The sequence below is a fragment of the Trachurus trachurus genome (assembly GCF_905171665.1).
Source record: "Trachurus trachurus genome assembly, chromosome: 8".
Classification (NCBI taxonomy): Eukaryota; Metazoa; Chordata; class Actinopteri; order Carangiformes; family Carangidae; genus Trachurus; species Trachurus trachurus.
Genome location: NC_139905.1, coordinates 1,924,922 through 1,952,008, shown reverse-complemented (window position 1 = coordinate 1,952,008; position 27,087 = coordinate 1,924,922). Strand labels below are relative to the sequence as shown.

The following is a 27,087-nucleotide window of genomic DNA, read 5'->3' as shown; positions in this document are numbered from 1 at the left end:
TCGTCAATGGGCTTTATGCACAGCTCCACTACTTCCTGAATTTAAGGCAGCTCCTTTATTTCCTGTCTTACATTATTGGACCAACTGATTAATCCAGGTGTGTCTGAACCATTGTTGTGAGGTCAGACACACCTGGATTAATCAGTTGGTTTATGGCTGGCTTATTTCAGGAAGTAGTGGAGCTGTGCATAGAGCCCATTTGGCACAGAGCCACAGACGCATTTTGGCTTTGATGCCGTCATGCCCACTGCCACGGCACCACCAGGATTACGGCAGCCAATCGCGCTGAGCGACGAGCGACTGACGGCCGGAGAGTTGGGATTTCTCATCTCGAGCGACAGAGCAAAAAAGCGCAGCTTAACTCAGAGTTGATTGAACTAACTGTTATCACCAAAACTCTGAGTTTCCTCTCTCAGAGTAGATCAAGTCAGAGTTCAGGATTAGACTCCGAGTTTGTTGAACCTGCTTTGTGAAACGGACCGCTGGTGTGACCTTTGACCTCTGGCACAGGACTCACCTCGCCAATCAGCGCTGAGCGACGAGCGACTGATGACCGGAGAGTTGGGATTTCTCATCTCGAGCGACTTGAGCGAAAAAACGCTCCATCGCTCGGAGCCCCAGCGTTTTTCTGCCTGGGCGATTAAACACTCAATCGCTCGTTTACATTGACTTAACGTGTAAACTCGTCGCTCGTTCGAAAAACAAAAGGTCCGGTGTGAACGCAGCTTAAGCTCCGCCCCCTCTCTCAGCCGTGGTTGGTCGGTTTCCAGTTCCGTCCAGTTGAGACCGGACCGGGCTCAGGACCGGTTCGCGGCGGCAGCGGCAGCAGCGTGGTGCTCGGCGCGGACGTGGCTGTGGAGGCGGATCGCCGACGAGAACCTCTTCCCGCACTCGGAGCAGCGCAGCGCGGAGGAGGAGGAGGAGGAGGCGTTGCCGACGGCGACGGTGGGCTGAGACGACGGCGACGTGGTGTCGTTGTCGGCGGCGGCGGCAGCAGCGTTCTCTGCAACGTGGGTCTGGCGGTGAGCCTTCAACAGAGACATCCGACTGAAGCGGCGGCCGCACTCCTCACACTCCGACCACACCCGCCGCCTCTTCTTCTGTGGAGGAGGAGACACCAGAGATGAGACCTGATCGACCAATCAGCTAATCAACAGGAATCCTAATCAATCAGTCAATCAACCAATCAACAGGAATCCTAATCAATCAATCAACCAACCAATCAACAGGAATCCTAATCAATCAATCAATCAATCAATCAACAGGAATCCTAATCAATCAACCAATCAATAGGAATCCTAATCAATCAATCAATCAATCAATCAATCAATCAACAGGAATCCTAATCAATCAATCAACCAACCAATCAACAGGAATCCTAATCAGTCAATCAATCAATCAACAGGAATCCTAATGAACCAATCAATAGGAATCCTAATCAATCAATCAATCAACCAATCAACAGGAATCCTAATCAATCAATCAATCAATCAATCAATCAATCAACAGGAATCCTAATCAATCAATCAACCAACCAATCAACAGGAATCTTAATCAATCAATCAATCAATCAATCAATCAATCAATCAATCAATCAATCAATCAACCAACCAATCAATAGGAATCCTAATCAATCAATCAATCAGTCAATCAACCAATCAACAGGAATCGTAATCAATCAATCAATCAGTCAGTCAGTCAGTCAGTCAGTCAGTCAGTCAGTCAGTCAATCAACCAATCAACAGGAATCCTAATCGATCGTTACTGATGGATCAGTGATCAGGTTACGTCTATGGATCGATGGGAATCGATAAGAATGTAGCGATTCCGATTCCATTATCGATATTGCTTATCAATACGATTCCTTATTCATTCTCATTGGGTGAGTGAATAAAAGAGAAATGGGTTTGTCGGCTCTAACAGTAAAGAGAGTTTAACACTATAGATCCAGCTGTGGGTCCAGCTGTGCTCACAGTTATTACCATGTTTCCATTTCATGGTTTTGCAAATGTACAGAACATTAGTGAAATTGTGAATATTCCCTCATGTGGGCGGGGGCCCCGGCGACCCAATCCCCGGACAACGACTCTGGCTTTAGAGACGTGGGATGTCACCTCGCTGGGGGGGAAAGAGCCTGAGCGGGAGGTTGAGAGGTATCGGCTAGAGATAGTCGGGCTCACCTCCACGCACAGCCTGGGCTCTTTGAACTCCTTGAGAGAGGTTGGACTCTCTTCCACTCTGGAGTTGCCCACAGTGAGAGGCGGCGAGCTGGTGTGGGCTTGCTCATAGCTCCCCAGCTCAGCCGCCATGTGTTGGAGTTCTCCCCACTGAACGAGAGGGTCGTTTCCCTGCGCCTTCGGGTCGGGGATAGGTCTCTCACTGTCGTTTCGGCCTACGGGCCGAACAGCAGTGCAGAGTACCCGGCCTTCCTGGAGGCCCTGGGAGGGGTGCTGGAAAGTGCCCCAACTGGGGACTCCATCGTTCTGTTGGGGGACTTCAACGCTCACTAGGCAGCGACAGTGTTACCTGGAGAGGTGTGATTGGGAAGAACGGCCTCCCCGATCTGAACCCGAGCGGTGTTTTGTTATTGGACTTCTGTGCTAGCCACAGTCTGTCCATAACGAACACCATGTTCGAGCATAAGGGTGTCCATCAGTGCACGTGGCACCAGGACACCCTAGGCCGGAGGTCAATGATCGACTTTGTAGTCGTGTCATCTGACCTCCGGCCGTATGTCTTGGACACTCGGGTGAAGAGAGGGGCTGAGCTGTCAACTGATCACCACCTGGTGGTGAGTTGGATCCGCTGGCAGGGGAGGAAGCTGGTCAGACCTGGAAGACCCAAGCGTATCGTGAGGGTCTGCTGGGAACGTCTGGCAGAATCCCCTGTCAGGGAGGTCTTCAACTCCCACCTCCAGAGCTTTGACCAGATTCCGAGGGAGGCCGGAGACATTGAGTCTGAATGGACCGTGTTCTCCACTTCCATTGTTGACGCGGCCGTCCGGAGCTGTGGCCGTAAGGTCTCCGGCGCCTGTCGCGGTGGCAATCCCCGAACCCGGTGGTGGACACCAGAAGTAAGGGATGCTGTCAAGCTGAAGAAGGAGTCCTACCGAGCCTGGCCGGGGGACTCCCGAGGCAGCTGACGGGTTCGGGGACAGTGCCTCTGGACTGGCAGACCGGGGTGGTGGACCCTCTCTTCAAAAAGGGGGACCGGAGGGTGTGTTCCAACTACCGGGGGATCACACTCCTCAGCCTCCCGGGGAAAGTCTATTCCAGGGTGCTGGAGAGGAGAATTCGGCCGATAGTCGAACCTCGGATTCAGGAGGAACAATGCGGTTTTCGTCCTGGCCGTGGAACGCTGGACCAGCTCTACACCCTCCGCAGGGTGCTCGAGGGCGCATGGGAGTTTGCCCAACCAGTCCACATGTGTTTTGTGGACTTGGAGAAGGCTTTCGACCGTGTCCCACATGGCATCCTGTGGGAGGTGCTCCGGGAGTATGGGGTCGGAGGCCCTCTGCTGAGGGCTGTACGGTCCCTGTATGACCGGAGCAGGAGCTTGGTTCGCATGGCCGGCAGTAAGTCAGACCTGTTCCCGGTGCGTGTTGGACTCCGGCAGGGCTGCCCTTTGTCACCGGTTCTATTCATTATTTTTATGGACAGAATTTCTAGGTGCAGCCAAGGGGGGGGTACGGTTCGGGAGCCACTTGATTTCATCTCTGCTTTTTGCAGATGATGTGGTCTTGTTGGCTCCCTCGAGCCAGGACCTTCAGCATGCACTGGGGCGGTTTGCAGCCGAGTGTGAAGCAGCTGGGATGAGAATCAGCACCTCTAAGTCCGAGGCCATGGTTCTCGACCGGAAAAAGGTGGCTTGCACCCTCCAGGTCGGGGGAGAGTTCCTGCCTCAGGTGGAGGAGTTTAAGTATCTTGGGGTCTTGTTCACGAGTGAGGGGAGAATGGAGCGCGAGATCGACAGGCGGATCGGTGCGGCGGCCGCAGTAATGCGGTCATTGTATCGGTCCGTCGTGGTGAAGAAAGAGCTGAGCCGAAAGGCAAAGCTCTTGATTTACCGGTCGATCTACGTTCCCACCCTCACCTATGGTCATGAACTCTGGGTCATGACCGAAAGAACGGGATCCCGGATACAAGCGGCCGAAATGAGTTTCCTCCGCAGGGTGGCGGGGCGCTCCCTTAGAGATAGGGTGAGGAGCTCTGTCACCCGGGAGGAGCTCGGAGTAGAGCCGCTGCTGCTCCACATCGAGAGGAGCCAGCTGAGGTGGCTCGGGCACCTGTATAGGATGCCCCCTGGACGCCTCCCTCGTGAGGTGTTCCGGGCATGTCCCACCGGGAGGAGGCCCCGAGGAAGACCCAGGACACGCTGGAGTGACTACGTCTAAGTGTCCGGGGAGAGGGAAGTCTGGCGATCCCTGCTCCGACTACTGCCCCCGCGACTCGGACCCGGATGAGCGGAAGAGAATGGATGGATGGATGTTTCAAATTCAAACTTCAAATTTCATTAAATTCAGTTTGGGGAAAAGTTTTTCGGTTTTAGAATATTCAAAAGTTAACTTTATTTACTAATCACTGTTATGGTTTAAGAATTAGGTGCAAAATATAAATCAATAAATGTACATATACTACATTATAAATATTGTTAATTTGACCAGTTTGAATTTAATTTAAATCACATTTTGTTCCTGAATCCACCAAACTGCAGACCAAAGTTTTCCTGATCCTACTAAAAAGTTTTGATCAACACAAACTGAGGGTTTGATCCAGATGAAAACCAAGACTGGATCACGTGATCTCAGAATCCGTTTTTGGTTTTGAAACCTAACCACACGTTTTCAAGATTTGATCCAGAATCTGATCAGATTAAACCTTTGAACAACTGGAACGTGGAGAGGAACCGGTTGTCGTCTCCTTAATCTGGTCTCTCACCTTCCTCCCTTTGTCCTCCTCCTCCCCCTCCTCCTCCTCCTCTTCCTCCTCCTCCTTGGTCGTCAGGGGCGACGGGGAGGTGCGGCCCGGCGGCAGCGGCGGTCGTGGCCGTGGTCGCTCGGCGCCGTCTCCACAGTCGTTGTCGTTGTTGTTGTTGGTGCAGTTGTCGATCGTCGCCAAGGCCGCCAGCGTCTCCTTGGCGACGGCGGCCACGTCCTCGTCCTCGTCCTCCAGCAGCTGAGACGGCAGCGTGAGGAGACGGTGGAGCATCGAGGCCGAGGAGCGTCGCCCTGACGACCCTGGGGGAGGACAGAGACACATCGAGCTGTGAGATCGGAGGTGAAGTCTTAACCGACCCGATCGATGGCGTCATAGGGTTAGTTTAGGGTAACTTCATGTTTCTGCTGCTCTTTAAATTCTATGCAGTGTGAGAAGTTGTTGAATCTCAGTGGAGCTTAAAGGACAATTCCAGGCAAATTCAACTCAGGCTGTATGTTCCTAACATCTTAGGTCTAACAGAAGGAATCTGAAGGTTTTCAGTTTAATGTTTCCTGTTTTGCGGTAGTTGTGTCTGTCCCCGCGTCGCCACGGCAGCCATGAATGGGAGCGGATTGAAGTTCTGCTGCTTAGGCTGTTTCCATCCCTCAAAGCCACAGACAGCGTCAGATGGAGACTCAAACATGCACCCAGAAGTTTATTTACTTCAACAAGCCGACATGTTTGTAAAACTAGATCTAATTCAAAGTCTGGCGGAGTCGAGACCCAAGTTGACGCTCGGTGTGTTCAGGTGCAGTGGGAAGCTCCCGTTTGTGTCATAAACACAGGAATATCAACTCTTGACTTGTTTCAAGTAAAAAGAACTTCTCGGCGCATGTTTGAGTCTCCATCTGACGCTGTCTGTGGCTTTGAGGGATGGAAACAGCCTAAGCAGCAGAACTTCAATCCGCTCCCATTCATTGCTGCCGTGCAAAACAGGAGCGATTAAACTGAAAATCTTCAGATTTCTTCTTTTAGACCTAAATTGATAGGAAAATACACCCCCGAGTTGAATTTGCCCGGAATTGTCCTTTAAATACAACAAGTTTGACGTAAAACTGTTTGCTTTAAACAAACACGTCTCATTGGTTTAAATGTGTTTTTATGTCTTTGACCGAACTTTTATCTGAACAGTCCTTGATGTTTGAACTTTGCTTCTCAGTCAGTTTGCAGCAAAAACTGTCAAACATCGTCCAAAGATGCTTAAGAATACTTTAGTTGACGCTCAGTAAACAGTAACTAAGTATGAGTAAATAAACAAGTTATTTAAGTAGACATATTGATCCCTCATCCGATCAGTTATCGGAGTGCTTTAAGTGGGAAAAAATAAGTGCTGGTACCATTAGGCGGTGGGCGGTCGATACCAGCACATCATTAAGTGACAGGCTACTGTACATTCAAATATGATGCAGATTTTTTTTTCAATTGAACTTTCCTGAAAGATTTTTAAGAAGTAGCCTATTTTCTTGTTAAAATCCATCTGTGAATAATGTGTGAAGACAAATGAATCAGTGTTTGTTAGGCTATTTGAAGTTTACCCACTTCATAAAGTGTCTCTATCCTGTCCTAATTGTTGTTTCTTTTGCGTCAACAAATTATTGCCAACACGAGTTTATTCACAACTGTAACTGTTTCTAAAGTAGGAACAGCAACGTTTACAACAGTAAAGTCACAATAAACTCAATATCTGGAAACAAATTAAAATGTTCACTAGAATCAAGCTGAACGAGTGACCCTAACCCTATTCCTCCAGATGCTGCTGTGATTCACTACATCCAGGTAGCCTGATGTTAGACAGGAGCTTGGAGCTGGTTGGTCTCAGCTAGAAGTTTTTGTGATTTGTGGTCAGATAAACTCCACAGACAGCTGTCATTGTTCTAACAAGCTGACTGCAACAGCTTCACACTCAGTACGTTTACATGCAGAGCTTAATCGAGCTATGCTCAAAATTCGATTTTGGCGTCAAGTCGGACTTCTGTCCTTGTCTCAATTTACATGCAACTGATAAAACCGAATAACTGACGGGGTCCGCCCCCTCATGCAGCGTCACCTGTTGTTTCAGCGGGTTAATACATTGACTTTTCTGTCACCTCGTAAATAACTGAATATAAACAACTTAGTAGCTTAATAATAAATTCTCAACTGCAGTTCCCGACCAGGCGCGCCAGTCTGGGCCGGATTCACGCTGAGAATAGGATACGGGCTTGGGTTTTTTTCTTTACTTTGCCGGGTTCGGGCGGCTTCTCTGCTCCACTTGGTGCCGTCTCTACGGTTGTGGAGCATGCGTACATGCATTGTCCAGTTATACTCCGACTAAGGTGTATACATGACGGAGAAAATCTAATTCCAATCGCAGGGCTCTCAAGTCTCACGCATTTGGCGTGTGACACACGCATTCCCACCCGTTCACACGCTCACACGCCACACATTGTATTTCTCACGCATTTAAATTACCATGGTGACGTCCATCAAGTTGCACCGCTTTAACAGTGGAACAGACTTGAGGGCGCACTGATCACACGAGAGAGGTGAAAAGAGACACAACACTGTTACCTGTTAGCCCACTGGCCTCAGCCTACACTGGTCACTGCCTGAAGAGTTTGAAAGCAGCCTCTTAACTTCATGAACACAGCTCAAACCGCACAGCGACCAAGCTTTGATAAACACACAGATCCGCGACGATTTACAGTAGCCTAGGCTATACTCCCGTATTTGAGCCGGTCGCTACCGCAGCTAAATAAAAAAAAAAAAAAAAAAAACGCTCGGAGCTGAGAATAGCGGAGTTTCCTGATCAGCTGACATGTGGTCAAGACGTCTACAGACCTGTCACAGCGCATCTCATCTCATTATTAGGACTTCACCCTCAGAGCTCTGTCTTCAGACTGTCCTGACCTGTCCCTGAACATCACACAGAGACAACATGGAGCTGTGAGTTTTATTAATGTTTACATCAGGCTGAGTTCAACAAATCAGTTTATGCTACTATCATCATAGTGTAGTGGCAGGAAAGACCATTTAATCTGTATGTATCAAATATTGTGTTGGTCAAGAACAAGTTCAACTTAAAGTCAGAGGAAAATAAGGGTGTTTTTACTGTTCCTAAATGTAAAAATGGGTCACATTGGACCCTCAACATTATTTAAAGGTTAAATAACATGTTACTTAAACATTTTTCATTGTGCTGTGCTCTAAAAATAAACTAACAAATACTAGTGTAGAGTCCTGTATAAGTGTCCAAAATAAGTGATTTGAGGGCATCCTCCAAAAAAAATTTGTGCGCGCTGCGCACGCGATAGCACATCAACATTCACTGTGCCCCCTCCAATTTTTGGGTTGCATGGCGCCCCTGGTTAACTTATTCCAGTCATAAATCATAAATATTTTTGTTTGAATGAATTTATGCGTCATTTGTCAGACATTCATCCCCACTTCAACCAAATCCCCGCTGCCGCTGGTAAAATCTCACTCTGAACTCACTTCAAAACTTGAGAGCCCTGCAATCGCATTATCTGGGTGTCTTAATCGGAGTTCTCCAACTCAGATTTCAGTCGGACTAAGGTGTTTACATGCACTTCAGTTGTCCAGTTATAGTCGGATTAAGGCAATAATTCGTTTTTTTCAAGTGTCATGTAAACGTACTGACAGTTTCTTAGTTAAGAGCTTTCATTTTACTGAGTTAACGAGTAGGAGTGTTAGCCAAAAAATATTTTACAACATGACTCCAGTGTGTCATCAGAGGCTCTAACCTGTGTTGGGGCTGAGGGGGGGGCCAGGCGACGGCCCCGTGGCGGTAGCCGTGGCGACGGCGGCGGCGGCTCCGCCCACAGCGTCGTCGTCAGGAGAAAACACCTCCATGTCCTCCAGCGGCGTCCAGCGGGGGTCCTGCTGGGGGGAGGAGGGGGAGGGCTCCAGGGTGACGGAGGGGGCGGAGAGCGGCTGCACAGGCCCCGCCCCCCCCTCGCTGAGGCCCCGCCCCCCTCCCCCTCCCCCTCCTCCTCCTCCTCCCCCCCCTCCTCCCCCGGCGGCGGCGGCGGCAGCGAGCTCCTTGATCTGCCAGACGTCGCTGCACCACTTCTGACCGAAGACCTTGTCCAGGATCGGGACCCAGTCCTGAGCCACGGAGAGGACGGGGGGGCGGCCCGGGTCTGGGGGGGGGGGGGGGGCAGTTATTGATCAGTTTCACTGTGACACAATCATAGAGGTGGGAATGTTTCACTATCTCACGATTCCATTCGATTCTGAGTTTTGGGGCTACGATTCGATTCAAAACAATTTGATTCCTAAAGCGTCGGTAGAGCACTGGAAAAGAGAGTAACGACACCTCCATTGACTCCCGTGGTAAGGGTTCACTCCAATGTATGTGTGTTGCCCACTTGCTGGTAAATTGATGAAAACGGCCGTGTTTTTGTTTTTAGGTGTCTTGGTCATAACAAATTATACTTATAATTTGTTGATTGAAACATTCATGTAGACAACTGTTTTTTGGTTGTTTTTTTACTGGCCTATGTGTTAATATTTATCTGTAAAGGATCCTCAATGATGCTATTAACGTGGGTGATCTATAAATGTCCTTAAATTATTGAAAACACCACACTGCTCATTCACCAACAATGCAGAGATGTCAGTTCTTGGGCGCTTTAGCAAAACCCATATTCCTCCACCAGGAGGCGCTGCCATTGGAACAATGCGTGTCCTCACTCTCTTTTACAGCGCTCTAATCCATGCTTAGATGGAATTGTTGGAACTGTTGCATAAAAGCAATATCACATATTGCTTAAGTAACAAAATTAAAAATTTAAAAATTTAAATTCTAAGGAAACGGAGGCCGACAAGCAGCGATTTTGGGACATTTTATATCGATTCTGAATCATATTAAATGAGAATTGTGATTCTTATGTGAATAGATTTTTTGGCGGCACACCCCTAGACACAATCATTGAGTCTCACCTTCCCTCTCTGCCGTCTCCTTGGAGACCGTGACGTCCGACAGCTCCTCCCGGGCGTCGTCGGAGCCGCTGGGCGACGCCGAGTCGTTTTCTGATCCCCTCCTCCTCCCGCCGGCCCCTCCCCTCCCCTTCTCCCCCCCGGCCCCTCCCCTCCCCTTCTCCCCCCCTCCTCCTCCTCCCCCTCCTCCCCCTCCCCCCCGGTCCAGCCGGACCGCCAGCGCCTGCTGCTCCCGCTCCATCTTGGTGATCTCCAGCAGCAGGTCGTCGAACGAGGCCTCGACGATCTTCGTCAGCTCACGGACCGCGAAGTCCAGAACCTTCTCCATGACGGACTTCAGCTGGTCTGCAGGGACACAGGACGACATCATCACTGACGACATCATCACCGACATCATCATCATCATCACATCATCATCGTCTGAAGTTGACGTAAATAAAAAATAAAAAAACAGGAAACAGCTGATCATGACATCGGCTGTATTCGAAACCTACATTCAAACATTCAAACAAACTAATGCTACTGATACAGCTGTTAGATTTCATCACTGAGACCAACATTTATCTCCTAGAAATACTTTAACCAGCCGGTGGTAAACCTCTAAAAACCTGCGGGTAAGTTAATTAGCGATGGTTTTCTCCCCCCGGGATGAGGACGGAGGTTGGCCGGCCGAGCAGCTCTGCAGACCGGCTGCTGCCTCTGTGATGTCACGGTCGCTGCAGAGCTTCACTTCTCAAACTTCTAAACAGCCGTCGTTTGGATGAACTGGCCGTATATTTGGGATCTAAGCAGTTACTTTCTCGCTTTAAAAAATATTCAAACTTAATAAAGTTACGTAATTACAGCGCTAGAGAAATAAAACAGCTTTTCACCTGTTTTAAAGCTACTGCTACCAGTTACTACAAAATGCATTCTGGGAAACTTGTATACTGCATACTGAGGTGTGAACGGTGTCAGTCTGCTGAAGTAGCAGACTGAATCCTACACACAGTATACAGTACACAGTACATACTAACGCAGTATGTAGTATACAGTATGTAGTAGGCAGTAGCTACGGTAGTATGCGGTTTCGAAAACAGCCATCATGTTTTTCTTCTTCCTACTTTACATTAGGGATGTCACGATTATAGATTTTTTTTGTACGATTATTGTCAGAGAAATAACCACGTTGTTACGATTATCACGATTATTATGTATTAATTAATTTCACAACACTATGAATGTGTAAAATCAAATACAGTCAAAATATAATTACATTACTAATTATTTACACTAAATATTTTAACTATCTACTATTAATATATAACCAATTGTTAATCCTCACGGGACATGTTTTAAAGTCCCTGAAAAGTGACACTGGATTCGTTTTCTGAGTTAATCACATCCCAGACATGTGTCCTATTAACCATCCTGCCAATTTTGGATGCTAGAAAATTTCATTTAGTAGGTGAAATTAGGTTTTAAAATCATGACTAAATGAGGCAGTTCTCTCAGCTCTGGATGTCTGCTGCAGGCACATAAGCCCCGCCCACTTGCTGAGCTTCGTCAAGTTTCAACTGTCAATCAAATGGCCTACCGGCCGGCCAAGTATGCTGATGCTACTGCTAACTGTCACGTCGTACCCGAGCAGCTACGGGCTGGAGTCTGAGTCCAGCTCTTATCTGAATGTCTTGGATACACACGGAGCAGTGAGGGAAATATGCTGGGGGCACACGAATCTCCGCTACCCTGATAGCGTTAGCTCGGCGGCTAATAGCCCGGCGCTAACGCGTTAGCAAGCTAGTGGACTGGTAGCTCCAGCAGCGCTGGTAGCTCCAGGGGTAGTGGCAGCAGACGCTCGTTGACATTCTTGAAGTATTTATAATATTACTGTGCACATGGGAGGAGTTATGAAAGTAGGGACGCCAGTGCGTCACGGCGCCCCCTCTGTAAGCCTGCCCTTAAAAACAAAGACCACTGAAGCAGAGTGAAACTGTGAAACCCTAACCTCTAAAATTAAGCACTGCACAGAAATGAGTCTTTTTGCATGTTTTTATCAATAAATTTCGAACACTTTTAAAATATTTTGAAACAAAACTCCAATTTCACTTTCCAGGGACTTTAAATATTCAAATCATTATTAGTCATCTATACCAAATGTTTAAGTTTATTTTTGTTTGCCTTTTTTTAATCAAAAATGAGACACTAACATTTAATTTCCTATCAATTGTTACGTTAGGTAAATGGACCAGTATTTCTTACATTTACCTTAACTTTTGTGCACATCTGCTTCTGTGTTTGCAACATAATCTTTTTTGGAAAGTGACGGTATTTAAAAATCTTAACTTAATCTATTGTGAAAACAAGTAATCGTGACATCCCTACTTTACATCATCATCATCATCAGGATCCATTTCCTGCCTCCTCATCACACTGGTTTCTATGACAACATGTTTGTGGCAGTAATCCCCACACACACACACACACACAAAGATGAACCAATCACCAGGTGTCAGAGACGAGTGACACGACACCGTCCAATCAGACGCGGCCTCTGAGTCATGTGACCAGCAGGATGACCCACTTTCTTTCTGCCTCAAATAAAAACACCCACATTAATAATAAAAACCATCCACACCGGTCGGTGGCTGTCGCCGCGGCAACAGACGGCGTGAGAGAGGTCACACTGGTGCAGATGTTGACGATGTTAATGATATTAATTTTACTTTGACATCTGCACCTGTCCTGCTGCCTCTCTGCCGTCTGATTGGCTGCTGTCAGCGAGGGGGCGTGTCCGTCACAGCTGATGAGCCAATCAGGAGACACCGTCATCGACTCAAAATAAAACACAACCTCAGAGTTTTCAAAATAAAGCTCTAAATGACTCTCTTAATGTTCTTCATCCAGTGTCTTCCTGTGCAAAAACTAGGGCTGACCCAAAAAATTCATCGAAGCTTCGATTTAAATCGATTTTATGTCCGCGAAGCTTCGATTATCAAAATATGATAATCGGGACAGCCCTAGCAAAAACTGAAACTTTATTAGTTCTTCACAATGTTCATTTCAACTCTGTTCGACGAAAAGTTTGTCTCAACGATGTCTCAACATCTCAACAAGTCTGTTCAACGAAGCAGAAACAACATGAAGATGAACCAACTCATCAGACAGAGCAGAGCTGCTGCTGGGACGGGTCACAACCACTGGGCCACATGTCCACATGTATGTCCATATGTCCATATGTTCATATGTCCATATGTCAACATACTGTATATGTCCACATCTCCACATCTCCACATGTCCACATGTCCATATGTCCACATGTCCATATGGTCTCATGTGAGGTCACATGACCCCCAGAGGCCTGAGCAGCTGAACCAACACAAAGGAACAATCACAGTGATGACAGTGTCCTGAGTGTGTGTGTGTGTGTGTGTGTGTGTGATAGTATAGATCACAAGATCGATCCCAGGATTTTATGAACCGATATCACATCTTTCAAATGGTGATCCAGGGCTCCAGACTGCGACTAAATGGTCGCATTTTGCGACTAAAATTTGATACAATGCGAGTACATTTTTCATCTACTCGCGCATGTGCGACCAGTAAATTTGCCAATTTTTTTTTAATGACCACTGTGATTGACTAATGTGTGAAAAGAAATGTGTTTCTCCTCTCTACATCTCGGAGCGGAGGAGACGTCTGTCCACAGCAGAGCTCCGTGTGAAACAGCAGCAGACACACAGACCGGTGACCTGCACGTGTGTGTGTGTGCTGTGTCACCTGCATTATCTTTTTTTTTTGACGGCTCGCTACAAACCTTAAAGGGATAGTTCACCCAAAATTCAAATTTCACTCATTATCTACTCACCCTCATGTCAACTAAGAGCTGTGAGAATTTTCAGAGTCCTCCGTTCCTTCTCTGAGTTACGGGGGGGTCTGCGCAGCAGTATTTGTCCATATAATGGTTGTGAATGGACACCAGAGCTCTTCGTCCAAAAAGACACACCAAAAAACATCCAAATACCTCCATACTGCTCGTCTGTAATGTCCCTCTTGTATTGAAGCCCCGACATGAGAAATTGTTCCGAAAAAAATTAAATAAGTCTATATTTTAAGCTTGTTTGTAGCGGAAGCTCCCAGTGTCTCAGTTCACTGCTCTGCCTGTGTAAGTGCAAATCTCACGTGATTTGCACTGACCGGCGGAACAATTTCTCATGTCGGGGCTTCAATACAAGAGGGACATTACAGACCAGCAGTATGGAGGTATTTGGATGTTTTTTGGTGTGTCTTTTTGGACGAAGAGCTCTGGTGTCCATTCACAACCATTATATGGACAAATACTGCTGCGCAGACCCCCCCGTAACTCAGAGAAGGAACGGAGGACTCTGAAAATTCTCACAGCTCTTAGTTGACATGAGGGTGAGTAGATAATGAGTGAAATTTGAATTTTGGGTGAACTATCCCTTTAAACATCCCATCTAGGGATGCAACGGTTCTCGGTAAAATACACAGGCACCTTATCCCCCAAGGAGGAGGTGGGGGGGTCTGTTCTAGGATGAGTTTACCACAAGTGGTGTGTCTACTTGTTCTGTTATTGGTCAGTGCAGCCTAAACATTAACTTTATATTTTCAATATTTAAACTGTTTCACAATAAAATGTGAATTTAAAACATTATAGTTTCTGCATTTATCAGTAATTTATGAGTAATACAGTGAAAATTAGAGGAAATGTGCAAATTTACTTTGCAAGTTGATTTCAGTGTGCGCCCCTACATTTTCTGCTTGCGCTCCTAAAATTTTAAGTTGGGGGCCACTGTGCTCCTAGTCAAAAAAGTTAGTCTGGAGCCCTGTGATCAATATAAATAAAACAGTAAATCATTTTTTTAAACCCAGCCCTAATTTTAATTAATGATAAAATTCTGTTTCTGTATTTCATCTAGGGATGTCACGGTTACTTGTTTTCACATTTAATCGCCACAATTACTTACTTATAAAGGTTCCTAACTGACTTTCCAAAAAAGATGATGTGACAGCGTCGGCAGATCAGTGCAACACGAACTGAACTAAAACAAAGTTACACAACAGCTGCGTGTGTAACTTTGTTTTTGTTCAGACAGAGACGAGTGGTGAAGTGAAACTGTCACGGAGCTTCAGACTCGTGTGTGTGCGCCGCGGTCTCCTCTTTCTCACGAGATGTGAAGTCTTTCAGAGGAAACTGATTCGCTCCAAACAAACGGATTAATTAAAAATTGACGACTTGTCACTCGTCAGACAGGATGTAGTGAAGCAGCAGCTGAAGGAGGAAATAAGTCTGACATGAATCACCACCTGGCTGCAGGACACACACCTGGCAGGTAAACACACAGGAACTGGGTTTAATTAAATTAATGTCAATGTAACGTAACACTGAGTTAGTAGCAATTTAGATGTTATGGAATAGAAATAGAAAAGAAAAAAACCTTTGAATATTTCAAACATTTCCTCTGAAGGGTTAATATTTGGTCCTATGTTAATAGATACTTTAATAAAGGTATAGTACGTAGGAATTCCCCCATCTAGCGGTGCGGTTGCATATCTGAACGTATTCTTGATGTTGCATTCACGTGAAATGGGGCAGACGTCAGACAGACAACAGATGCTGCATGTAACAGGATAAACAAGCGTCTATGGGTTTTTGTTTTGAAGCAGTGATTATTTTATAGTTTTGCAGCTTTATCTGTCTCATTTGCTTTGTATACAATTTTAAAGTGAAAACAAACCTTTTTTTTCTCTTTTTTTTAAATGTATCGGCTATAAAATCTTGTTTAATTATAATGGATGAAGTCAATCCAAAGTTAAGGCTTATTTACACTCATCAAAACAGTTTTCTGTCATTTAAACAACTCAGACTTGAAGTTTAAAGGTATAGTACGTAGGAATTCCCCCCATCCAGCGGTGCGGTTGCATATCTGAACGTATTCTTGATGTTGCATTCAGGTGAAATGGGGCAGATGTCAGACAGACAACAGACGCTGCATGTAACAGGATAAACAAGCGTCTATGTAAACAAGTGGTCCGACAACATGTTGTCATGGTGATGTGGTATTGTGACAACATGTTGTCATGGTGATGTGGTATTGTTTTAGTAAAATGACATCCGGTTGGTTTGCCGACGGCCGTCTGCCTGACTGCACCTGAATGCAACACCAGTGCCTCCGTCCTTCCTCACACTACACAGTGGTGACAGTTTTAACAGGCCGTTTCCGTGGTTACCTACGGTCACGATGCAACATGGCCGCCTCGGTTCGGTGCATCGCCCACTCATGTATTTGTAACGACTTGTAACAACTCATTCTAAGGAACCAGAAAGCTTTCATTTGTAGCAGCTGTGATTCACCTTCAGTCAAATACGGATTTATGAAAGACAGGTTTGATTTTTGATCAGAAAAAGACAAATAAGTTACAGACTGGGCCTTTAATATTTTGTTTATATAATTAATAATGCAGTTATATTCTGACTACATTTGATTTTACACATTAAACATAATAATCGTTGTGACATCACCAGTTTCATCGTTTCATTGTCTCAGACTCTGAGGCGCCGACATGGCGGCCGATGATCAAACTGTGTGTGTGTGTGTGTGTGTGTGTGTGTGTGTGTGTGTCACATCTCACTGGGGGTTCATTTAATAAGTTACACTAACAAACAGCTTTTCCTCCTCCTCCTTCTCCTTCGTCCTTTGTCCTCCTCGTCTTCACACAGCTCAGTGACCTCCGACCTGAGCGTGTCCAGGCCACGGCCTCATTATCTCACTGTGTGTGTGTTAGTGTATGTGTGTGTTAGTGTGTGTCATCCAGGACTATAACCACTGTAACACACACACACATACAGTTTGTCGGTCAGACGTGCAGCGGCGTCCTGAGCAGCCGTGGTCGTTGCGTGTCGTGGCCCGGTTTACATGGAGGAGGAGCGGGTGAGGGAGGGGGTGTGTGTGTGTGTGTGTGTGTGTGTGTGTGTGTGTGTGTGTGTGTGTGTGTGTGGCAGGGGGGTTGTGTTGCGTGTTGTCAGCTGTGTGTTTGCGTGTGAGTGCACAGATGTGTTCATGCATGCGTGAGAGTGAAGCAGCGTCGTCCTCATGAGCCGTCAGAGGCTTTTCTCTGCTCACGTGTCTCTGCATGTGGAGATGAGTCTGTATCTGCAGCTCCGTGTGTGTGTGTGTGTGTGTGTGTGTGTGTGTGTGTGTGTGTGTGTGTGTGTGTGTGTGTGTGTGTGTGTGTGTGTGTGTGTGTGTGTGTGTGTGTGCTGCAGCAGCTGAATCGCACCCAAACAAACACAAACAGCCCGTTGTTGTCTGCAGCTCGGACACGACATTAGACGACGTCACTTCAGTCGCTTTCTGATCGTTCTGCTGCTCCAACAAACCAATTAATTCATCAATTCACCAGAATAACCCTTTAAAGCCCCAGTGTTGTGTGTCTTATTGGTCTTTTTATGATCAAATATCAAACCTGTCTTTCATAAATCCGTATTTGACTGAAGGTGAATCACAGCTGCTACAAATGAAGCTTTCTGGTTCCTTAGAATGAGTTGTTACAAGTCGTTACAAACACATAAGTGGGCGACGCACCGAACCGAGGCGGCCATGTTGCATCCTGACCGTAGGTAACCACGGAAACGGCCTGTTAAAACCGTCACCACTGTGTAGTGTGAGGAAGGACGGAGGCACCGGTGTTGCATTCAGGTGCAGTCAGGCAGACGGCCGTCGGCAAACCGACCGGATGTTGTTTTACTAAAACAATACCACATCACCATGACAACATGTTGTCACAATACCACATCACCATGACAACATGTTGTCAGACCACTTGTTTATCCTGTTACATGCAGCGTCTGTTGTCTGTCTGACGTCTGCCCCATTTCACGTGAATGCAGCATCAAGAATACGTTCAGATATGCAACCGCACCGCTAGATGGGGGGATTCCTACATATTGAGTGAAAGTAACGGTATTTAGGAATCTTTACGATAAATGAATTGTTTAATACCACGATTAATTGTGAATACAAGTAACCGTGACATCCCTAGTCTGGCGGAGTCGAGACCCAAGTTGACGCTCGGTGTGTTCAGGTGCAGTGGGAAGCTCCCGTTTGTGTCATAAACACAGGAATATCAACTCTGGACTTGCTTGAAGTAAATAAACTTCTGGCTGCATGTTTGAGTCTCCATCTGATGCTGTCTGTGGCTTTGAGGGATGGAAACAGCCTAAGCAGCAGAACTTCAATCCGCTCCCATTCATCGTTGCCGTGGAGACGCAGGGACAGACACAACTACCGCAAAACAAGGAGCAATTAAACTGAACATCTTCAGATTCCTTCTTTTAGACCTAAAATGTTAGGAAAATACAGCCTGAGTTGAATTTGCCCGGAATTGTCCTTTAATCTACCAATTAACCAAGAATCGACCCGTTCTTCCAGCAGATCAGCTGATTAATTTACTGGAAGAAGAAAGTGAATCATCAATAACTACAGACAGAATGAGACGATGAGCTGATCGGTTCATTGATTATCTGTTACTGGTTTAATCACATTTCAACTGTGAAAAAATGATCAAAATGTAAAATCTGCTGTGACCGTGGACTCACTTTAACGTTATAAAATGTGCCGCCGATGTATCAATAACAGCACTGATCAATCCGTTCTAACAGGAAGTGACATCATCATCATCATCACTACGTCCACCATGTTGCTGCTGCTGCTGCTGCGTGGCGAGGGCGGCCATCTTGGTTGGTTGGTGCTTTCAGGGGGCTGAGTAATAAACGAGCCGAGGGCGGAGGGGCTCGTAAAAATACCAGAACACACACACACACACACACACACACACACACACTCAGAGTATAGTTCAGCTGTATCCTGTTGTTTACGTCGTGTTTTCATATTTTCACGCTTCTACTGTGTTTTACTGTTTTTACTCTAAACAACAAAACTGACTCTATAATAAAACTGAATCCTCCAATAAAAACCTCAGAGTCTGTTTCTATTTTCTACAACAAGTTCTTGTGAATGAACAAAACCTCTCAAAGCCCACGATCGCCTGTTTGAGTCCTGTCTAAGCTGCTTCATTCCTGCTACCAGTTCTCAACGGGCCTGATGATTAAAGGGTTAACTCTCAGCCTGAACGTGGTCAAAATAAATGAAGTCCGTGGTCCGAAAGATCAGAGTTATTACATGTTTGAGTGGTGTTGTTCGGTCTGTTGACAACTCTGAGTGACACGAGGAAAGGGGCGGAGCCTATAAACAGTCTGTGGGCGGAGCAACACCTTTATTGATTAGAAGTTGAATGTGAGCTGGTTAAACTAGTAAATGATGCTGCTCTGGATCGACTCGTTCCTTCTGTTCTGACTCATTAAAGGTACATTGTGTAGGAATTCCTCCCATCTAGCGTTGTGGTTGTAGATCACAAGCAACTCAATTGTATTTTTCATGCTGCATTCACCTGAAATTGGGCAGACAGCAGACGGACGACAGCCGCTGCACGTAACGGCATAAACAAGCCTCTATGTAAACAAGTGGTCCGTCAGCACGAGGCAAAACAATACACGTGACAATATGTTGTCATGGCGATGTGGTATTGTTTTACCGTCTTTCTCTGGACTTCTGTGACTAAAATGACGTCTGGTTTGTTAGCGACGGCCGTCTGCCCGACTGCAGGTGAATGCAGCATCAGTGTAACGCTCCATGTAGATATGAATGATATGAACGGCTCATTAGGAGCTGAAAGGAACACTTCAGTTGTTAACGTCATCGGGACGTATTTCAAAGTAAAACGACATTTGGGTTAAACTGATGTGAATGAAGTTAGCCGGCATTAGCTGCAACTGCTAACGTTAGCGGTAACGCTATGTGACGGCGTTGAGTCTTCCCACCCAGAGCGACGACGAAAGCTAAGATGGCGGCGCTGTGAATGTGGCTAATGGACGTCTGTCTCAGTGCAGGCTGCTACTGGAGGGTCAAAGGTTAACCTCCTCTAGTCCTGGTATCATTAGTATCTATTATTATTATCATTGTTAGGTTACAGAGGCTTAAACAGCCCATAATATTAGCAGTATTCATAGTAATAATAATAATGAGACAGAGTTCAGTCTAAGTACAGGTGTGTTCTCCACCTTTATCTTCTTGTTCTTGTTATTCATTGGCTCGTGACCCACTGGTCTGTTCAGTTCATGTTTCAGCTTCAGCTCAGTTACTAGGAAACTGAAACTGTCTGTTTAGAATTATGTAAAAACATCTTAATCATTATATATATAAAATATATAATATATATATATAATATATATACACACACACACACTGAGGTTTAACTTTCTCTGATAACTGATCTAATCTGATGATGTTTGTTCGTCTCTTTACATCTCAACAATCTGAGCTGAGGCGTCTCCATGGTAACACAACCCTGACAGCGCCGACATTGACCGACAGTGTTGAAGACCTGGACAGACTGAAGGGTTAAAACACGAGCTGTGTCTCAATTCAGGGTCTGCATCCTTCGGAGGGTGGATTTGAAGGCCGGTTACGTCACAGCGCTGCGTGAAGGCTGATGAAGGCTGATGAAGGCTGATGAAGGCTGATGAAGGCTGTCTTGTCCCAATTCGTCCAAATTCGAAGGCTTCTCCAGATGCAGCCTGCAGCGTCCTCCTTTCCCCTGCATTCGGAGGATGCATCGCTACTATCCTTCACCGCCTCCCGTATCCCAAGATGCTTTGCTGCACCGTTGTTGTTATTAGCAACCTAGCCGCTAGCTATCGAAGGGTAGCAGCTCTGGCTGTAGCCACGGTAACCAGGCTCTGCGGCCGGCTCGGAGGTGTGGCTGCCCGCTGCTGAGCTCTGCTCTGCTCTGGCTGCTCAGGTGCGGAGGCAAAGCATCTGAGTGTGACAACTTTTAATAATAAAGCTATGAAAACACATTACTTTGCTCTTTATTCTCTACTCACCTAACAGCCTGAAGCCTGAAGCCTGAAGCCCCCCCCCCTGGCTGCTGTTCAGTTGTTTGTTTATTAGTATATTAATGATAACTGCCCTTGTATTGATTCTACTTCTTTAAAAAAAAAAAAAAGTGAGGGGCGGAGGAGCGGTAGAGCCGTTGCAAGCGCCACTTTTAAATGTTTAACGTTCGGCCGTTGTTTACGTTCGGATCAGGAAATGATCTGAAGCCTAGTACTCACTGTCCATTAATATGCATTGTCCCGACTAAATAAACAAATAAAGAAAGAAACACTTGTTATGTTATGTGCCTTTCATTTAGATGGCGTGGAGAGTGGAAATCTTCAAAACACTCCGCTGTTGCGTCTCCATCTAAAGGATGATTGCTACGACCTGAGGAGGGCAGGGAGGGCAGCGCTATGATGGCCGACGTACAGCCCGACGGAAATCAAGAGGAAGAGGGAAAAATTCAGGCGTGTGGACTTGGTGGTGTTGTGTGTTGTGTGTCGCGCTGCCACCTTGGCGCCTGGCGTGCTACAACATTTAATTCCACAGACTTTTGCGTCACCGTATGAACGCAGATTTCCTCCCCAAAAACGCTAAACGTCGAAACGCGGAATAAAAAGTGAGAACGCAACAACAACGTCACTTTTGTGGTTTCTGTTCAGATGGTTTCCATGTAAACGAAGCCTAAACGCATGAAGCAGAAACTCTGGTAACCAGCTCAGTGGAGAAGGAGTCGGAGAGAACTGGTCCCATCCGGACTGGGCCGGTCTCTCACACACACACACACACACACGACCCCGGTGATGTGGTCTTCCTCCTGGTCCGGTTGTTAAAGGGACAACGAGGAGTTTCTATTTGGTTATAAAAAAGTCTGATATTAATGTGGATGAATCTCCGTTACCACTTGTTAATGGTCCATTTTAGATAAATCTATGGTTTTGTCTCTATGGTTATTTTGTTATTATTAGTGGTGGTGGAAATGCTGGTTGAGCCGACCAGCGTTTCTTTACTTTCGGTTTCGTGGCGAGTCATGAGAATAACGCCGCCGAATCTCCGTTTATGGTGGGAACTACGACGGTATGTGATCGTCTTCCAACCTCTGACTTTAATTCTTGATGAATGAAAACATGAGTCTGTCTTGCGCCGGTCAAAGAATTTCACGGTGCGGAGGCTCATAAATGTAGTGTGGAAACACTTCGCTTTAACAAAACTCCTCGTTGTCCCTTTAAGGAGACAACGAGGAGTTTGTATTTGGTTCCAAAAGAGTCTCATATTAATGTGGATGAATCTACGTTACCCACTTGTTAATGGCTCCATTTTCTATGAATATATCGTTTTGTCTTTATCGTTATTGTGATATTATTATTTAGTGGTCGTCTCGACCAGCGTTTCCTTACTTTCGGTTTCGTGGCGAGTCATGAGAATAACGCGGAGGCTCATAAATGTAGTGTGAAAACGGCCGCTTCGCTTTTCCAAAACTCCTGGTTGTCCCTTTAAAGTCCCCTCTGACCTCTGACCTCTGACCCCGTTGAGCCACCTGAGACCAGGATGAGCTCCGTGTGACTGGTAAACACTCAACCAGACGCCCGTAAACTCAAAACCTCAGAGTGTCACCGCCCGGGTCATCGCGCCCCCCTCTCTCCTCCAATCAGACGCCTCCATTCCCCCCAAAGGAGGAGGGAAAGGACCTCCTCACGTCCTGTAAAACTTAATGTCGCTCGACACCCCCCCCCCCCCCCCCCCCCCCTCTCTCCTTTGTCCTAGAGGTCTGGTCTGGTCTGAGGAGCTGGTTTCTGCCTCGTGTCTTTGTGACCGGCCGCTCCTCCTCCTCCTCCTCCTCCTCCTCCTCCTCCTCCTGAACCTGTTCTGTCAAAAGCTTCAAAGTACATACGTGTTATCTAACATGTCACACAGACACACACACAGACACATGAGGAGGCCTCAGTTCACTTCACTCAGACCTGATTCCTCCTGTTAAACCACTTTCACCTCCACTCGTTAAAGCAGAAGTAAGCGGAATATTTGTGTTAATATCCACCTTTTTCCGAATGACAAAAACGTAAAGCCTGTTTTGCCGGTTTTGCTCTTTTCCGGTGGAATTTTATGTTTACGTTTCCATGGTTTCGGTAGTCGCGGTAAATGCATGGATTTTTTTTTTTTTTTTTTTCAATGAAAATCTGTAAAACGCATGGATCATCACAGCAGCTTTTAACAGTCGATATCACACAAACTGACATCCGTGTTAAAAGCCAGCGTTAATAGATCCATGCGTTTACAGCAACTATGACAACGACTGAAAACCATGGAAACGTAAAGGTACAATTCCACCAAACCGGAAGCCGGTTTTGACCATAGATGACGTTCGGAAACTTGTAGATAAGTCTTAAATAGTTGTATCTTCCGACAGAAATCACTTCTATAGAGTGTTTGGTCTGAAACACGGGTCTGTCAGTCACTCTGCTCTGCTCTGAGCCCAGGAGAACCCAAGAAAACTTTCCTTGTATCCTACAACCTTTATCCAATGAGGAGAGAGAACGGCATAAAGGGGCAGTCCTCTCTGTGTGTGCAGCCAAGGGATGCGCGTGAATGTGGTGACGTAGGGACGAGGGCGGGGACTGCTAACTCCATCTGCTGACAGGAAGTTAGACAAAACCACCGGATCACTTACTTCTGCTTTAAAGCTCCAGTCTGTAACTTATTTGTCATTTTCTGATCAAAAATCAAACCTGTCTTTCATAAATCCGTATTTGACTGAAGGTGAATCACAGCTGCTACAAATGAAAGCTTTCTGGTTCCTTAGAATGAGTTGTTACAAGTCGTTACAAATACATAAGTGGGCGACGCACCGAACCGAGGCGGCCATGTTGCATCGTGACCGTAGGTAACCACGGAAACGGCCTGTTAAAACTGTCACCACTGTGTAGTGTGAGGAAGGACGGAGGCACCGGTGTTGCATTCAGGTGCAGTCAGGCAGACGGCCGTCGGCAAACCAACCGGATGTCATTTTACTAAAACAATACCACATCACCATGACAACATGTTGTCAGGCCTGTATTGTTTTGCCTCGTGCTGGCCGACCACTTGTTTACATAGACACTTGTTTATCCTGTGGCCTATCTGACGTCTGCCCAATTTCGCGTGAATGCAACATTCAAGAATACGTTCAGATATGCAACCGCACCGCTAGATGGGGGGAATTCCTACACATTATACCTTTAAAGGACAATTCTGGGCAAATTCAACTCAGGCTGTATGTTCCTAACATTTTAGGTCTAAAAGAAGGAATCTGAAGGTTTCCAGTTTAATGTCTCCTGTTTTGAGGTAGTTGTGTCTGTCCCCGCGTCGCCACGGCAACGATGAATGGGAGCGGATTGAAGTTCTGCTGCTTAGGCTGTTTCCATCCCTCAAAGCCACAGACAGCGTCAGATGGAGACTCAAACATGCAGCCAGAAGTTTATTTACGTCAAGCAAGCCGACATGTTTGTAAAACTAGATCTTAAATGTCTGTCTGACGTCTGCCCGATTTCGCGTGAATGCAACAACATCAAGAATACGTTCAGATATGCAACCACACTAGCCTGACCAGCCAGACTACATCATGAACATGTCTAGTGTGTCAACGAGCGGTAGACCTCGGCTCAATCCAGGGGGCGGGATGAAGGCTGTCTTTCAAACTGCCTCTGCACCAATAGGGTAGCGCTACGACCAATCAGAGCAAAGAGCAGGATGACGTTAGCCTGACAAGCCAATTAAAGTGTATGTCGTCATGGCGTTAAGCCGCCCAACGACTCTCTAAACAGATAGAGCGCTGTGATTGGTCAACACAAACGGTGTTCCAGACTCAAAAAGTTCCTATGGCTCGCAGTGTTGCCAACTTGGCGACTTTGTCGCTAAATCTGGCGACTTTCCAACCCCTCTTGGTGACTGTTTTTGTCAAAAGCGACTAGCGACAAATCTAGCGACTTTTTCCCGTGATATTACAAACGTTTCTGGACCTGAAATCACGTTATCACAGCTGTTTTCAACGAGCAGCGGCGCTGCCGCGGGCACTCGCAGGTATTCAGCCTACACACAGTAGTATCACGGAGCTGCCTCCGCTGCATTCAGAGACGCACTGCTCCACGCCACAGACATAAAGAGACCCCCCCCCCCCGCTGAGATGATGACGTCATTTAGCGACTTTTAGCGACTTTTGCGACAGCCAATAGCGACTTTGCTTACTGAGGAGTTGGCAACACTGATGGCTCGTTTCTAGACCCACCTACGGAGCAAATAGATCTGCTGCTGCTAGGGTGCTGCTAGATTTCTAGGCTAGACGTCTGCCCGATTTACATGAATGCAACAACATCAAGAATACGTTCAGATATGCAACCGCACCGCTAGATGGGGGGAATTCCTACATATTATACCTTTTTAAACCCAATTAAAAGTTCTCCTGCCCCAAATCCAGTTTCCAACCGGCAATATTTTTGCGAGCGCATAGTTGCTACGGCGCCGACCACAACGATTGTGACTGGGGGGGTGGGGGGTGGGGGTCTGGCGAGCGAGACTAGGTAAACAATACCACATCACCATGACAACATATTGTCACGCCTGTATGGTTTTGCCTCGTGCTGGCGGACCACTTACATTTACATAGACGCTTGTTTATCCTGTGGCCTATCTGACGTCTGCCCGATTTCACGTGAATGCAACAACATCAAGAATACGTTCCGATATGCAACCGCACCGCTAGATGGGGGGAATTCCTACATACTAAACCTTTTTAAAACCCAATTAAAAGTTATCCTGCCCCACCCCCACCCCCACCCTCCACCACCAGGCTTTCTCCTCCTCTGTGCCCCCGCACTGAGGCTCCTTTGTGCGGATGTACATGTCGGGGATCCCCGGCCTCCTCCTCCTCCTCCTCTTCCTCCACCTGCGGGCCTCCGTAGCTCCTCCACGGCGGGCCTGCACGGTTACGCAACCCGGGCTGTAGCGTGCTGTCAGCGGCGGAGACAAGAGGGAGGAGTGGCGGGCTGTGTGCGTGTGTGTGTGTTGTGTTGTGTGTTGTGTAACTTGCTGCTGCTGCTGCCTACTATAGCACTACCTACCCACGATGCGTCCTCTCTGCTCCAGGCGGCGGGTGTCGGTGTGCACGGAGCTTCCTACCACTCCTCCTCTTTCTTCGGAGCAGCTGGCAGCGGATGAGCCTCCTACACCTCGGCCCCTGCTCGATTCCCCCCGTTGTGTTGTAGGTATTGTTTGTGTCTGTGTTGTGGGTGTCTGCTGCAGCTGTAGCTTGAGCCGCCGGTTCTCCTGCTCCTTGACGGCGGTCTCCAGCAGCAGCGCGTTGAGGCTGGCCCCCACCGTGCGGCTGAGCTCCTGCACGGCCAGCTGCACGACCTGCTCCAGCACCGTCTCCAGCTGGCCCTGGAAGAACGAAATGTACACGGCGCCGTTCATGTTGCTGCTGCTGCTGGCCCCTCTCTTCTCTCATTCTCCTCTACCCCGACCCCCGAACCCCTCACCCTCCCGCCCCCCGGACTACCCGCTCAACGACTGGGTTTAGGGGGTAAAAACACTCCTTCCTTTCCTTCCTTCCCGCGGAGGATCGGCTGGTTTCTCTCTCCGCGGCGGCTGCTGCTGCTGCTGCTTCTCTCTCTTCCCCTCGTGTTGTTCAGCCCCTTCGCTTCGGAGCAGCTGCCGGAAAGACCCGAGTAGAGGCGCAGCGACATTTTCCCGCCCACATGTGTTGGTGACCACGCTCGCGCCCTTGCAGTTATTATGATGCGTTCGCGGGAACTCGGAAATCGGAGATTTCTCGACCTTTTTTTTTTTTTTTTACTTTATTGTATTCAGATTTACATACACTCTCAAATAGGAATATGTTGCATTCTTTTCCCCAGAAGACATACATTTTCATACAATGAAAATAGAAGGGGAAAAAAACAAATCTACAAGGCTAGGAAAATAGTTATTTTAAAGGGACAATGAGGAGTTTCTATTTGGTTATAAAAAAAAAAGTCTCACATTAATGTGGATGAATCTACGTTACCACTTGTTAATGGGCCCATTTTAGATAAATATATGGTTTTGTCTCTATGGTTATTTTGTTATTATTAGTGGTGATGGAAATGCTGGGCGAGCCGACCGGCGTTTCCTTACTTTCGGTTTCGTGGCGAGTCATGAGAATAACGCCGCCGAATCTCCGTTTATGGTGGGAACTACGACGGTATGTGATCGTCTTC

General features: G+C 46.9%; 1 protein-coding gene across 1 annotated transcript; it reads right to left on the bottom strand.

The window, feature by feature from the left end:
* Positions 1–716: 716 nt before the first annotated feature.
* On the bottom strand, positions 717–26,302 carry LOC310989778 (uncharacterized protein; the record flags this gene model as incomplete). Its single annotated transcript, XM_083976926.1, has 6 exons — positions 717–1,100; positions 4,938–5,236; positions 8,720–9,118; positions 9,921–10,038; positions 10,132–10,262; positions 25,951–26,302. The coding sequence occupies 6 exons, from the start codon at positions 26,300–26,302 to the stop codon at positions 798–800; spliced, it is 1,602 nt and encodes a 533-aa protein (XP_083833052.1). The 3' UTR covers positions 717–797.
* Positions 26,303–27,087: the final 785 nt, after the last annotated feature.